This window comes from Talpa occidentalis, unplaced genomic scaffold, assembly GCF_014898055.3.
Source record: "Talpa occidentalis isolate TD23 unplaced genomic scaffold, MPIMG_talOcc4v2.1 talOcc4.6, whole genome shotgun sequence".
NCBI lineage: Eukaryota > Metazoa > Chordata > Mammalia > Eulipotyphla > Talpidae > Talpa > Talpa occidentalis.
The window spans coordinates 71,316,010-71,330,414 of NW_023604972.1; the positions used below are offsets into that span (position 1 = coordinate 71,316,010).

A 14,405-nucleotide genomic window follows, 5' to 3' on the forward strand; every position below is an offset into this window, starting at 1 on the left:
ATTGTTGGGCCTCCCTGGTGGTGCATGGGGTTAAGCACTGCACTAGAAGCAATCTGCAGCCTTTGCAGCACAAGTTTAATACCCGGCCAGCCAGAGAGAAACCCACATGATGCAGCAGAACTCTCCTGTCTCGCCCACTACTCCCCTCAGCCCACTACTCCCCTACTGACTGAATTTCAGTCAGTCTGCCTGTTCTGTTCCCCACTCTGTCTCTGGTGAATCCTCTCATCCCTCTGCATCTCTGGCCCGTACCCCAGCTCTTGTATGCAGAAATAAATAAATCTTTTAAAAAAAAGACATAATGATTGGTTGGATAAAAAGCATGCCTTTACTATATAATAGGTGCACAAGAAACTCTAGATCTAAAGAGAAACTTAGTCTTTTTTTGTTGTTGTTGTTGGGACCCTTGCTGGCGGCCGGGGAATGAACTGGCACTGCAGAGGCTGCAGGCAGCCTCTGCAGTCCAGCGCTCAACCGCTGTGCCACCAGGGGAGGCCCGAGAAACTTAGTCTTAAAGTGAAAAGATAGAGCAAGGTATTTCAAGTCAGTACACAGAGAAAAATGTAGAAAGTGCTATTCTCATACTTGATAAATTAGACTTTTAGCCAAAAAACATAATTAGTGACAAAGGTGGTCACAATAATTGTCAAGGGGACAATTCATTAGGAAGATATACATGTCATCAATGTTTGCACATCCAACTCAGGTACACCCAGTTATATAAAAAAAAATATTAGCAGAACTAAAGCAACATAATGACAGCAGCACACCAATAGCAGGACATCTCAACACATCAATTACATCAATGGAAAGATCATCCAGATAGGATGTAAACAAGGAAATAATAGCCTTTAATGAAGCTCTGGATCAGATGAACTTAATAAATATCTCTACAGAACCTTCTGTCCCAAAAGAGATTTTTCTTAAGTACAAAGGGAATTTTCTCAAGGATAGATCATAGACTGGGAAACAAAACATGTCTCAAAATTATATATCAAAATTAAATTTATATTAACCATCTTTTTCATCACAGTAGTTTAAAGTTAGAAATCCATCACATAAATAAATCTGAAAAAAAAAAAAAACAAAACAAGTGTCTGGAGACTAAACAAAATGATTTGAATAACTGCTGGGTCAACAAAGAAATCAAAGTGCAATCAAATATTATCTGGGACCAATGAATATAAAATCTCAAGCTACCAGATATTATGTGATGCACCAAAAGCAGTACTAAGAAGGGAGTAAATAGCTGTACAGGCCCATATTAACAAAAATCTCAAGCAATCTAAATTTACATCTGAAGGAATTAGAAAAGGAAGGACAAACAAAACCAAAAGTCAGCAGAAGCATACAAATAATAAATATTAGAGGAGAAATACACAAAATAGAAATAAAAAAAGATAATGCAAACACCTTTGAAATGAAACCAACAGGAGGCTTTTTTTTTTTAATGTATAAACAAAATTGGTGAGTCTGTTAGCTAGCCTCACTCAGAAGAAAGAAAACCCAAATAAGAAAGACAAAACTGAAAGAGGTAAAATTACAGAGACCACAGAAATAGAAAGGATTGCAGTAGAATACTGTGAATACCTGTATGCAAAAAATTTGGGCAATCTAGGAAAAATGAACAAATGTTTAGACTCAAGACACCCTTCTAAGATATGAAATAGATAACTTTAATAGAAATATCAAATACACAGAAATCGAAAGAGTAGTCAAAAGGCTCCCTAAGAACAAAAATCCAGGGCCAGAAGACTTTATGAGTGAATGGCAACAAACCTTTAAAGAAAATCTATTACCAGGCCTCCCCAGTGGCGCAGCAGGTTAAGCGCCGTGCTGTGAAGCTGTCCGCAGCTCGGCAGTGCGGGTTCGATCCCGGCCTGCCAGCGAGAATCCCACATGGTGCAGCAGACCTCTCCTGTCTCACCTGTTGCTCCCCTCAGCAGTATATTTCTGTCATCTGCCTGTTCTGCTCCCTGCTCTGTCCCTGATGAATCCTCTCACCCTCCCACACCTCTGACCTATACCCTAGCTCTTGTATAAAAATAAATAAATCTTAAAAAAAAAAAAAGAAAATCTATTACCTATCCTTCTTAAATTCTTCAAAAAAACTGAAAAAGGAAAACTCCCAAATACATTTCACCAGATCAACTTTACCTCAATCTCAAAACAAACAGGGACAGGACAGCAAAAGTAAACTATAGCCTAGTGTCTCTGATGAGTATAGATGCCAATATTCTCAACAAAAATTGTTACTATATTAAGAGAACCATTCAACATGACCAGTTAGGTGTCATTCTAGGAATGCAAAGTTGCCTCAACATATACAAATTAATCAATGCATTTGCCACAAAACAGAAAGATAAAAATCATATGATCATTTCAGTAGACACTGAAAAATCATTTGCTTATGTTAATTCTTTTTTTTTTAATTTTTTTTTAAATGATTGTCTTTTTATTTATTTATACAAGCACTGGGTACAGTCAGAAGCGTGGGAGGGTGAGAGAATTCACCAGAGCCAGAACGGGGAACAGAACAGGCAGAAGGACTGAAGTACACTGCTGAGCGGAGCAGTGGGCGGCAGGAGAGGTCTGCGTGCCATGTGGGACCCTCGCCTGGCAGCCGGGGATCGAACTGTCTCTGCAGAGGCTGTGGGCAGCTTCGCAACCCAGCGCTCAACCGCTGGGCCACCGGGGAGGCCCTGCTTATGATAATTCTTACTAAAACAGGAATAAAAGGAACTTATCTCAACATATTTTTTTTAAAGATTTATTTTTATTTATTTATACAAGGACTGGGTACAGTCAGAAGCACAGGAGGGTGAGAGAATTCACCAGAGCCAGAGCGGGGAGCAGAGCAGGCAGAAGGGCCGAAGTACACTGCTGAGGGGAGCAGCGGGTGGCAGGAGAGGTCTGCGCACCATGTGGGACCCTCCTCTGGTGGCCGGGAAGCAGCCAGGGAGCGAACCGGCGCTACAGAGGCTGCGGGCAGCTTCGCAAACCAGCGCTCAACCACTGCGCCACCGGGGAGGCCCCTATCTCAACATATTTAAGGCTGTATATGATAAGCCCATAACCAAATTCATGCTCCACTGTCAAAACCAAACCAAACCAAACCAAACAAAACTGGAAACATTTCCCTTAATCAGGAATGAGTTGAGACTGTTGATTTTCACCACTACTGTTCAACACAGTATTCGAAGTCCTAGCCAGAGCAATTAGGCAAGAAAAAGCAAAAGTAAACCAGTGATGCTCAATCAAACAAACAAAAAAACATTTTGTACCACAAAAGAAACCCATAAAAAACAAAAAAGCAGTCTACAGATTAGGAGGAGAAAATATTTGAACATCATATATACAACAAGTGTTTAATTTCCAAAATATGTAAAAAATTCATGTAATTCAATAACGAAATAACAAAATACAGCAGAAGAAAAAAATGGACAAAAGGCCTAAATAGGTATGTCTCTAAAGGAGATTTTTATATTGTCTGTGGACACATGAAATAATACTTAGTATCACTTTTTATCAGGGAAATATAAATTGAAACCACAATGAAATTTTACTACTCTGTGAGAATTGCCTATATCAAAAAGACTGGAAACAGCAAATGCTGGTGAGGATGAGCAGGGAAAGGAACACTCATCCACTGTGGGTGGGAATGTAATTTGGTCCAAATTTAATTAATTTTGGTATGGAATCTGATAAGGCAATTCAAAAAAAAAAGAAGGAAATACCTTATGGTTCATCAATACAATTTCAAGGTCCCTTACCCAAAGAACATGAAAGCACACAAAAAGTTTTATGCACTCCTATGTTCATAGCAGAATTAACCACAATAGCCAAGTCATGGATTCTAAATGCCCATTTACAGAAGACTGGATTAAGAAATTATAGAATATATGTTCAAATGGAATACTATCCAGCTTTTTAAAAGATGATATACTTACACCTATGGAATAAAAATTTATGGAGCTTGAGGTGATTTTGCTAAGTGAGTAAGTAAAAAGTGAATGAAAAGTATTGGATGATTTTACTCTTTTGTGGAATATAAATAATCCAAGAAAATGAACTGGCAAAGCAAGAATAATTTGTAGACTTTCAAAAAATAAACTGGTTGCAAGAGGGGTAGAAAAGTCATAGGGTTGTGGAACTTTGGACTTGGTGCTGGGCAAGTGAGAGATGTGCACATATGGAGGTGTGACATACTCCCCCAATCATGTAGGTACGTGAAGTACTGGCAAATCAATAAAATTTGAGAGGAAATAAGAAATTTAGCAAGTCCCCTTCTTTGTCTCCCCTCCCACACCAGTGATGCAGATCTAATAGTAATGGTCACATCAGAGTTGACTGCCTTCCCAGAAAGTAACTTTCTTGGCAGCTGAAGACACACCCAGGGCAGAAGGCTGAACAGCATAGCATCACCATCTATGCCTTTGTGAGCATATGTATATCATGATGGGCAGTGAATCAGATTTAATGTAGGTAAGGATATTCCCTTTTCTTATGTGAAACCTGGCTTCTCTTCAAAGATACAGAATCTCCTATAGCCCTTTCTACCCTGCTGTATTAATTTTCTATTATACACAACAAATAACCACACATTTAGCAGTTTTAAACAGTACACATTTACCATTTTGCTATTTCTTTGTGTCAGGAATCCAGATACTCCAGCCTGGTCTTCTGCCCAGCATCTCACATGCCTGCAATCAAGGTCTCAATTGGGACTGAATTTTTTCCTACAGCTTCAAATAACTCACAAGCTCATGTTGTTGTTAGAATTCAGTTCCTCACAGTAATAGTACCGAGGTCCCATTTTCTTGCAAGCCATCAACTGGGGACAGCTTTCAGCTCTTAGAGACCTCTAGCAAGTCCTTGCCACATGGCTTTCTCACAGGGCCTCTCACTGTCCTTTCTACAGTGTGGCTACTTACTTCCTCAAGACCAGTGGGAGACTGTCTCTGACCTCTATAGCCATTGAAGGGCTAAACTGATGAGGTCAGATACATGTGGCTTTGTCTCTTTTGAGTAATTAAATGTCAGTTGGTTCCAACCTTAATTACAGCCACAAAGTCCCTTTACCTTGTACCCATCATATTCACTGGCCCTGCCTGGACTCAAGGGACTCAATGAATTTTGAAAGGAAATGAGTCTACTAACCACACCTGTTTATTTCCTTACTGTGTTTCTCAGTGTCAAGAGGTGGAGGCAAGATAATTTTAGCTACTTCCGGACCATTGATATTCTACCACTTATTAAAAATAACAATAATGCAAATGTAACTAAATATTTGAGATTTTGAAACTTACACCATTTGGCAGTAACATTGTCTTTCCTGTTTCATTGTCGTCTTCTATCCTGCTCTTTCATAAAGACTTTGACTTTCAACTCAACCTTCAACTTTGCTCCAAATCCAGACATTACTCTGACTGACTTCAATTTCTATGTCCAAAACATTAAAAAATATGTCAGGAGCTGGGAGGGAAGAAGACATAACAAGGAGCATTTATATCAGTCTTCTGGTTCTGTAAGTGCATCTTAGTGACATCAGAAAGATTGTAGAAACTCGTTTTGCTGTTTATTTATATTTTATAGAATTCTTTCCCCCCTTTAGATATTCAAAAATTTATTATTTTGTTTTGTTTACTGCCAGCCTACTTTACTGACAGTGAGAGGTAAAGGACAGGGTTCAGGGGCCATGTTTGGGTTAGACCATTAGAGCTGGACCAACTCTGGAGCCCTGGTGTGATGGTGACTATATAATTATCAGAGAGAGGACTGAGGATGCCCTCCAGGATGTGTTATTGGATCCTGCATTAAGCTGCTTGCTGCCAAAAGTCAAAACTCTATAGACAAGAGTTGGTGGCAGAAAATCAGGTTTAATCAAGAGCTGGCAACTTGAGGAGTTGGCAGACTACAGTCTCAGATGCATCTTTCTGAACTGGGGAGAAGCAGGGAGTAATAGGGAGGAGTAATGAAGAAGAGGAGAGCCTAGAGGGTCTGCATCAGCAGAATTTCAGAGAATTAAGCAGAAGTTTCTAGGAACTGTGTTTCTACTCCTTTTTATCCAAGTTTCTTTTTGACTGCATCTGTTTTGGCACTGATTGATGTGCTGTTCACCATGGTAATGAGGCTTTGGCTTAACCCTTGTTTTACTCTTACATCCATCTTGGTCTCACATGGTTTTGACTGGATTTCTGATTTTGTCTATATCGAAAAGATAAATAGAAACAGGGCAAGGATGAGGAACTTACGGTTACCAAAGTGGTGACTGTCCTCTCCTCAGTTTTTATCCTGCCCCTTATTCTTTTTTTTTTTTTTTTTTTTTTTTTTATAGAGGCATGCTTTATTTATTTGTTTGCTGGTTTGTTTGTTTGTTTTGTTTATACATGCACTGGGTACAGTCAGAAGCGCGGGAGGGTGAGAGAATTCACCAGAGCCAGAGCGGGGAGCAGAGCAGGCAGAAGGACCGAAGTACACTGCTGAGGGGAGCAGCGGGCGGCAGGAGAGGTCTGCGCGCCATGTGGGACCCTCCTCCGGTGGCCGGGGAGCAGCCAGGGATCGAACCGGCGCGGCAGAGGCCGCGGGCAGCTTCGCAACCCAGCGCTCAACCGCTGCGCCACCGGGGAGGCCCTCCTGCCCCTTATTCTTGAGGTTCGAAGCTGTCTTCTGTAACTGCTTACTGCTGAATAGGGGAGAAGGTTTGGGGCCCATAAAGCAGCAGAACCTTTCCCTAGTTGTTTGTACCCTTGAGTTACAATTAATTCCCAGTTGTTTGTACCCTTGAGTTACAATTAACTGGAATTTTAATGTCTCCAACCTTTTGGAGACAAAGGAAATAAAGTAGTTCAGGAGACAAGGGTGAAAGATCAAAAGAATTGTATTATAGTAAAAGTGGTCATCGGACAAATCAGGCTCCCATGTATCCAAACCAATTAGAAAAAAATTGGTTTATAATGAGAATCCAGGGCAAGGATTCATTTCTTTTTTCAAGGTGCTCTGCCTCTGAGTAGCACCTCTCTTTGCATTTTTAGTTACCAGCTGGCCTTGCAGCCCAGCTCAAGGTTGGTGCTGTTACTTGCTCACGATGTCAGATAAACTGCATCTATAGAGAAAAGTTTAGATAAAATTTTCGTTTTTTTTTTTTTTTTTTTCTTTTGTGTCTTTCAGGATCTGAAAGCAATTTAACTACTTAGTCTCGGTTTCGGATGGGAAATACAGTCTGCTCAGTTTCTGACTGGCCATCTCTCTGCGCTGCCAGCACGAGCTGCATTATTTTAATAAAAGTCTGTCTGTCCCTTTAGAGTGTAAATTGGTTGCTGAGTAAAGATCATTTTCTGATGTTTGTGATAACTTGAGAAGGAAGCTTGTCAGAACTCATTTCTTCTTTCCTCGTCCTGCCTCCTGAGTTGCATTCTGGATCTACAGATTTCTTTAAACAGAGAGGTTTTTCTAAATCTCTTTGAATGCTCAGCCCTACCTGTCTCAGTGAGAAAGCTTACTGTCTTAAGAAGAATTTACCTACTGTGGTGGAGTCTTAGCTGTCTCTCTCCATGCTTTTGCAATTTGCTTCTGAGAACAGAAAGTAGTGACTTTACATGAACCCTCCCTATGTAGCTTCTGCCATGGTGAGCTGAGGTAGAAAAGAGGGTTTGATTGCTCCCTGGAAGACTCCCTTCTTTAGAATTGCACTATGCAGCACTATGGGCATTTTCCACACATAGTAAGAAAAGTTAAGTGTAAATTAATCAGGTTAAATGCAAATGAGCAAAAAAAGTTAGGTCCTCCCTCACAGTGGTCATATTTCAAGTGCTCAGTACCACACGTGACTAGTGATTACAGCATGGGACAGAGGCATACCAAATATTTCCATCATTGGAGAACGTTCTCTGAGGTGGTTTTGCTCTCCCTCTGGTTCTACAGCAATAGAGATTCCAGCGTCTTATCTTCCTTTGGATTGAAGTTCCACTGACTTTTGGGTTGGTCTTGACTGTTTCATTGCTCTGAGGTCTTTGGAAGTTGGGGTTACACCTGTAAGTCAACTTCCTGCAGAAATTACCTGCTCCCTTATAGGTGGATTTGAGGATGGCCTAGAGAAGATTGACCATCCTGGGAGAGCTCCTTCATAGGGCTGGAAATGCTGTGTGCTGGTTTACTGTTGCTAATGGTAACAAATTACCACACATTTAGCAACTTCAAACTGCCCAAGTTTATTATCTCACAGTTCTATAAGTAAGAAGATTCACACAAATCTTATCAGGCTAAAATCAAAGTGTCAGTTGGGTTATGTTCCTTTCTGGAGGCTCAAGGGGAGAACATGTCTTGCTTGTGAAATTGTGATATATAAGTTACATGTGTTTGGCGTTCATCTACAGTCCCTGGCTTGTAACTCCCTACAGCCTTGGAATTTTCTAAGTGTTGAGAGAGTAATAAAGGTCTCTCTTATTATGTCATGATGGTAGCTTATGGAAAACACTGAAGGATAGAGGCTGCTTGCCAAGGAAACCGAGAATAGATCAACGGTCAATGATTTAACCAATCATGCCTATGTAATGAAGCTTGCGTATAAACTCAAAGAAGAGGGGTTTCAGAAGAGCTTTTGAATTAGTGAACTCCTGGAGATTTGTGGAGAGTGGCACTCCTGAGGAGGACATGGAAGCTCTGGAGTTTTCTCCCATACCTTGCCCTATGCATTTCTTTTCATTTAGTTATTCTTTAGTAATAAAGTGATGTAGTAAGTAAATGGGTTTCTATGAGCCATCTAGTAAATTAGTGGAACCTGAGGAGAGTGTCCTGGGAATCTTTTATATATAGAAAGTCATTCAGAAATACAGGTAATTACCTGGGCTTGTGGCTGGCACCTGAGGAAGTATGAGGATGAGATCTTAGAATCCAAGAATATGTAGCAAGTTGGTCAGATGCACAGCTAACAGCCTGGGCTTGTAACTAGTGTCTGACGTGCAGGGTCATCTTGGGAGATTGAGCCCTTTACCTAGTGCTATCTACAGATAGTTTCAGAAGTGAGCAAAATTAAGTTGAATTCATGGATGCGTTGCTGATGTCCGATAGTTCAGGATTATCTCCCTATCTCAAAACCCATATGTAGAGTAAGGAAAAATGTCAGGCTTTTCTGCCCTCCGGCCATCAGGATAGATGATGGATCCTTGCCATCCTGAATGCATGCCTGATGGCGGGCACCTGGAATAGGGTGTGGGCATAGGTAGATGGGATTCACCTGGGCTGAGACTGGGCTTTTAAGGCCATGTCACGGGGACGGCAGCAGAAGCCGAAAGAGAAGCCAAGAAAGAAGTAACAGAAGCTGAGAGAAGGCTGGAGAGCCCAGATTGAAGACCTGCTGGGGGCTGGGAGGCCTGCCAGCCTCCCGGCCCCCCAGTGCCCCTGCCTGCCATATACCTGGTAATCCCAATAAAAACCTGCAAAACCACTGAGAGCTGTGACTCCTCTTTACCCCGTCTGCTGCATTAGATAACCTGCACTGTGTCCAGTCCTGCCCCCTACAATTGGCGTAAGTCAGAGGATTATCCATGCAGACGGGTATTGGAGCCCTCTGAAGACCTGGAAGGACTAAGGAATAACAGACTGTTTGCCTGTGACGATGCTGGAGGCGTCATGGCGACACAGGAGATGGACGAAGTCCGGGAACTATAGGACGAGACCTTGCGTGAAGGAGATGCCCGAGAGGACCAGCCAGTGACCCCTGAGCAGCAAGAATCGTCAGGGACAAGAGGACCACGATTCGAAGCTCACCAGTGCTGATTCAGGGAGAGGCCTAATGGACTTGGACTGATGGACTTGGACTGACAATCCTGCCAGAAGGCAGAGGAACTTTGGCAAGTTCAGTTTTTGGGAATCTGGGGGTGGCCAGTGGGCCTTGATGGCCAAAAGCAGCCTGTGTATGCCCAGCAGCCAGGCAGAGGAGAAAAGCCAACTGAGAAGACAAAAGCTGGTACTGATGCTAAGTTTGGGAAGTCCTGAGTGGCTGCTAAGCACTAAGTAAGCTGAGGAAGGCCAGTGAGTCTCATAAAATCACCTGTGGGTGATGCCCTGCTCGTTGTCGAGTGAGGGTGAGGAGCTCAGGAACCTGTCCTTGGGGGACGGGTGGGGAACATGGCTTGGGGTGGAGCCCAAGCCGAATGTAGAGTTTGTATCTAAGGATCCCCGACCCATGTGCTTGTGCAGTGGGTTGACCTGAGTGCAGGGGTCTGCGAGTCACATTGGTGGCTATGAGAGCCGAGCGTTGGAGCGACTGCAGACAGAAACCCTGAGGGTTGGCGATTACCCCCAACAGAATAGAATTGTCATTCCCAGAGCGAGTGCATCTTGGGGGTGTATGCGGTGTGTGGCTTGTAGCCGAGACTACAGCCAGAGAAGGCCAGGAAGCCTGACGGCTCCTGGTATGTTATAGTAGATGCCATGAGTGATTCCCCTCCCTCATATGAGCAGTGCCTTCGGCAGCAGATTTGGTGGCTCATCTGCTGGTACCAATAATTGTCTTTTACCACTAGGTTGGGGCCCTGCCTGGACTTATTTTTGTTCTGTTGTATTTTGTTGTTATATTGTGATATATTTGCTTTTGTAGGCCATGGCTGCATTGTTTATGTTTGCTAAGAAAATAGTATATATGTAGATTGTATGGCAGAAAACCCTGAGGGGGTGGACTGTAGGGTAAGGAAAAATGTCAGGCTTTTCTGCCCTCCCGCCATCAGGATAGATGTGGATCCTTGCGGTTCTGAATGCATGCCTGATGGCGGGCACCTGGAATAGGTTGTGGGCATAGGTAGATAGGATTCACCTGGGCTGAGACTGGGCTTTTAAGGCCATGCCACGGGGACGCCAGCAGAAGCCAAAAGAGAAGCCGAAAAAGAAGTAGCAGAAGCTGAGAGAGAAGCAAGAGCAGCAGAAGCTGAGAGAAGGCTGGAGAGCCCAGATTGAAGACCTGCTGGGGGCTGGGAGGCCTGCCAGCCTACCGGCCCCCCAGTGCCCCTGCCTGCCATATATCTGGTAATCCCAATAAAAACCTGCAAAACCACTGAGGGCTGTGACTCCTCCTTTACCCCGTCTGCTGGATTAGATTTCCTGCACCGTGTCCGGTCCTGCCCCCTACACCATAACTTTAATCACATTTGCAAAGCCACTTGCCACATTAGCTAACATTTTTGAGCATAGACATCTTTGGGAGGGGCAGCATTTGCTCTTCAGATTAACTTTTTGCATGTTAGTAAGCAAAAGAAAAAGCTTATTTGAAGAGGATAATTAAGATCTTACCACCTTTGCGTAAATGACATTATAAAATTTTTTTGGATACTAAAAATTAGGGGAAGATAGAAAACATCAGGAATGGAGCAGAGAAAATGAAGGTATCAGGAAGGTGTTACCTGGAGATAATCTTTACTAAAACATTTTATATTGTTTTCCATATTGTGAAGCTTCCCCCAGCCCATTATATTACAATTTGGAGTGCATTGATAAAATCTCACCAAGATATTCCCTGTTAATATTAACCACTTACTGATACTTCATTTTTTAAAAAGTGAGAAAATAGATACAAAATTGGTATAATTGTGAAGAAATAAGTCTTCGTAAAGAACAGTGTTAGAATAATCATCAAATTTTGGGTACTAAATATATATATATATATATATTTAAAGATTTATTTATACAAGAATCGGGGTACAGGCCAGATGTGTGGGAGGGTGAGAGGATTCACCAAAGACAGAGCGGGGAACAAAACAGGCACACTGGCCGAAATACATTACTGTTGGGAGCAGCAGGTGAGACAGGAGAGGTCTGCTCACCATGTGGGGTTCTCCATGGCCAGTGGTGATCAAATTGGCACTGCAGAGGCTGTGGACAGCTTCACAGCGAGCTGTGCTCAACTGCCTGTGCCACCTGGGAGGCCCCTAATACAATATTTTTTAACAGCTTCCCCAACTACTAGGCTGCTATCTACTGATTTTGATGATGCCTCAATAAAATATTTTTGTTTCAGTATTTTTCATCATTCATACATTCACCATGGATTTAGAGTATAAAATATTATATAAAAGTGATTTAGTTTAACTAGACCCATTGAAAATAGTGTATAGTGATATTTAACTTCATGTAATGAACTATGCAATTATTAAGAATGCATATAACATTTACCTTCCTTGTCTTTCATTTTATTTATCTCATTAGTTGAGAAACCTTTCCAGCTTGGACCTACGTCATATTACTGAACTGGATAATGAAACCGTGATGGAAATTGTCAAGAGGTGCAAAAACCTTAGCTCTCTCAATCTCTGTTTGAACTGGATCATAAATGACAGGTAATAATTATAACATCTTAAAAGTACTTTTCCAAAGGAAAGGATGTACCAAATACAAATTATCATTATAACAAGGCATGTCAGCTTTAAGGAAATTTGAATGTACGCATGCCTTTTCAAACAGATATGTTTAAATTTTGAAGTGATCTATTGAATACATTCATGCTTTTAATCCATTTATCACATATATCTGCAAAAAGGTTATTTTGTGCTGAACTATAAATTATTGCCTTAACACTTATAACAACAGCAATCTGTTGAATTTTTCTTGGTTGCCGACTCAGGATATATTATATTGTCACTTTAATATTTCTGCAAACTTTGTGGTCATTTTACTGTTCACTTTCAAGGAAAATGATTCTGAGAAATTATTTCAAACATCCTTCTCAATGATGCCACTTTGTTCTCTATAAAAATATGATTTGCTTTGAAAATGGAAATCACATGCTGGACAGTTTAATATGTAAAGTAAAATGTGTAAAATGCATAGTTTTTTCTTATAAACAATGATAAACTCATTTTTCTTTGAAAAATCGCATGAAAGAAAAAAGAAGGAAGAAGTTTTGAAAATAATTTTTTTATATTTCATATTACATAAACAGCATTCTACTACTATGATACTGCTGTAGTTTAGTCAGTTCTTAAATATAGGTATCCAATAAGATTCTTGTCCAGAATTTGTCAAGAATGTTTATTTTTTTTTAAGATAGACTGACAAAAATATTGTGTGTTCAAAATAGAAAGCACTGTTTCCACCAAAGTTATAATCTGCTTAGTTATAAATATTTTTTCACAAATAGGAGTAGTGATTGGATAAGTTTCAGATAATGCTTTAAATACAGGACAAGGTCAGGTCATCATCCCCCTGCTTCACTTTTAATTTCTGTTTATACTTTAAAAATATATAAGCTTCATTTTCCTCAGTTTTGTGAAATTCCAATGACATTTTCTTAAATAACTGCATTACTTGTCAAATTATGAGATAGCCTTTGACTCGCCTCTTTCTTAGTAAAATTGTCTTTGAAAAATGTGCTGGTCTAAAATGGACACGAGGTCATCATTTATAAAAGATGTTTGATGTTTTTGATTAATAGTCACTGTGTGAAGTATATTAAAATCTAAAGAAAATTTGATAAAAATTTAAAAGTAAAATCACGTAAACATTCTTCTACATAGCCAATTATATGGCAATTTAAAAATAATCTAAGTATTTTTCTTAGCATCTAACATAAGTACATAATGAAATATTATCTTGTGTTTTAGGTGTCTAGTGTAAGTTTATTATTGAATTAAGCTTCTCAATAGTGCATCGATTTTGAAGGAGAAAACTGTTTCTGTAGCAAAATGCTCATGAAAATAATTGCCTTTCATTCCTCAGCAATTTTCTTGTTTTAATAATTAATTTTTTAAATTTTTTTTACATCATTGTTCATTTTTAAACAATATTTGCTTCCCCCCACCCCCTCAGGTGTAGTCCCCATAGAGTTTCCTTCACCAATGCATCCATGTACCATCACCTCAGTCCCCTGTGCTCCTCCCACCCTCTCTCTGATCCCTCTCCCACCACCTCCCCTGCAGGATGTCTCTGATTTATAATTGTCTGTTTTTGCTTTGTTGTGTTTTGTACTGTTGTTATCTTTTTACACTGATGTCTTATTGGGTTCCCCTATATTCCTGCTATAAGTGAAACCATCTGATATTTTTCTTTTTCCATCTGGCTTATTTCACTGAGCATATTTCCTTCTAGCTCCATCCACCTTGCTGTGAATGGCATGTGTTTATCTTTTTGATTGCTGAATAATGTTCCATTGTGTATACATACCACATCTTGACCCAGTCATCTATTTTCATTCCTCAGCAATTTTCTGTGTACCTAGCTTGTGTAGAAGTGTCAGTAATTGGGGAGTATTGAGGTAAATGAGAACAGTCCATATATGATTATAAAGGTTATTTCCTAAGTAAACATTTTGTTTAGGTTTGTGTTATTTAAATTAAGAATTTCAGAGATTTCTAATTTTCTAGCTTTTCAAATTCTTACATAGCTATAATGGGGATTTACAAATGAAAGATGAACAG

At 40.4% G+C, this 14,405-nt stretch overlaps 1 protein-coding gene across 1 annotated transcript in view; it reads left to right on the forward strand.

Moving 5' to 3' along the window:
* FBXL17 (F-box and leucine rich repeat protein 17) overlaps window positions 1-14,405 on the forward strand; it is a 549,569-nt gene that overhangs the window by 195,179 nt on the left and 339,985 nt on the right. The window contains 1 exon segment of the mRNA XM_037530072.2: window positions 12,199-12,329. Coding sequence (XP_037385969.1) covers window positions 12,199-12,329 — 131 coding nt within the window.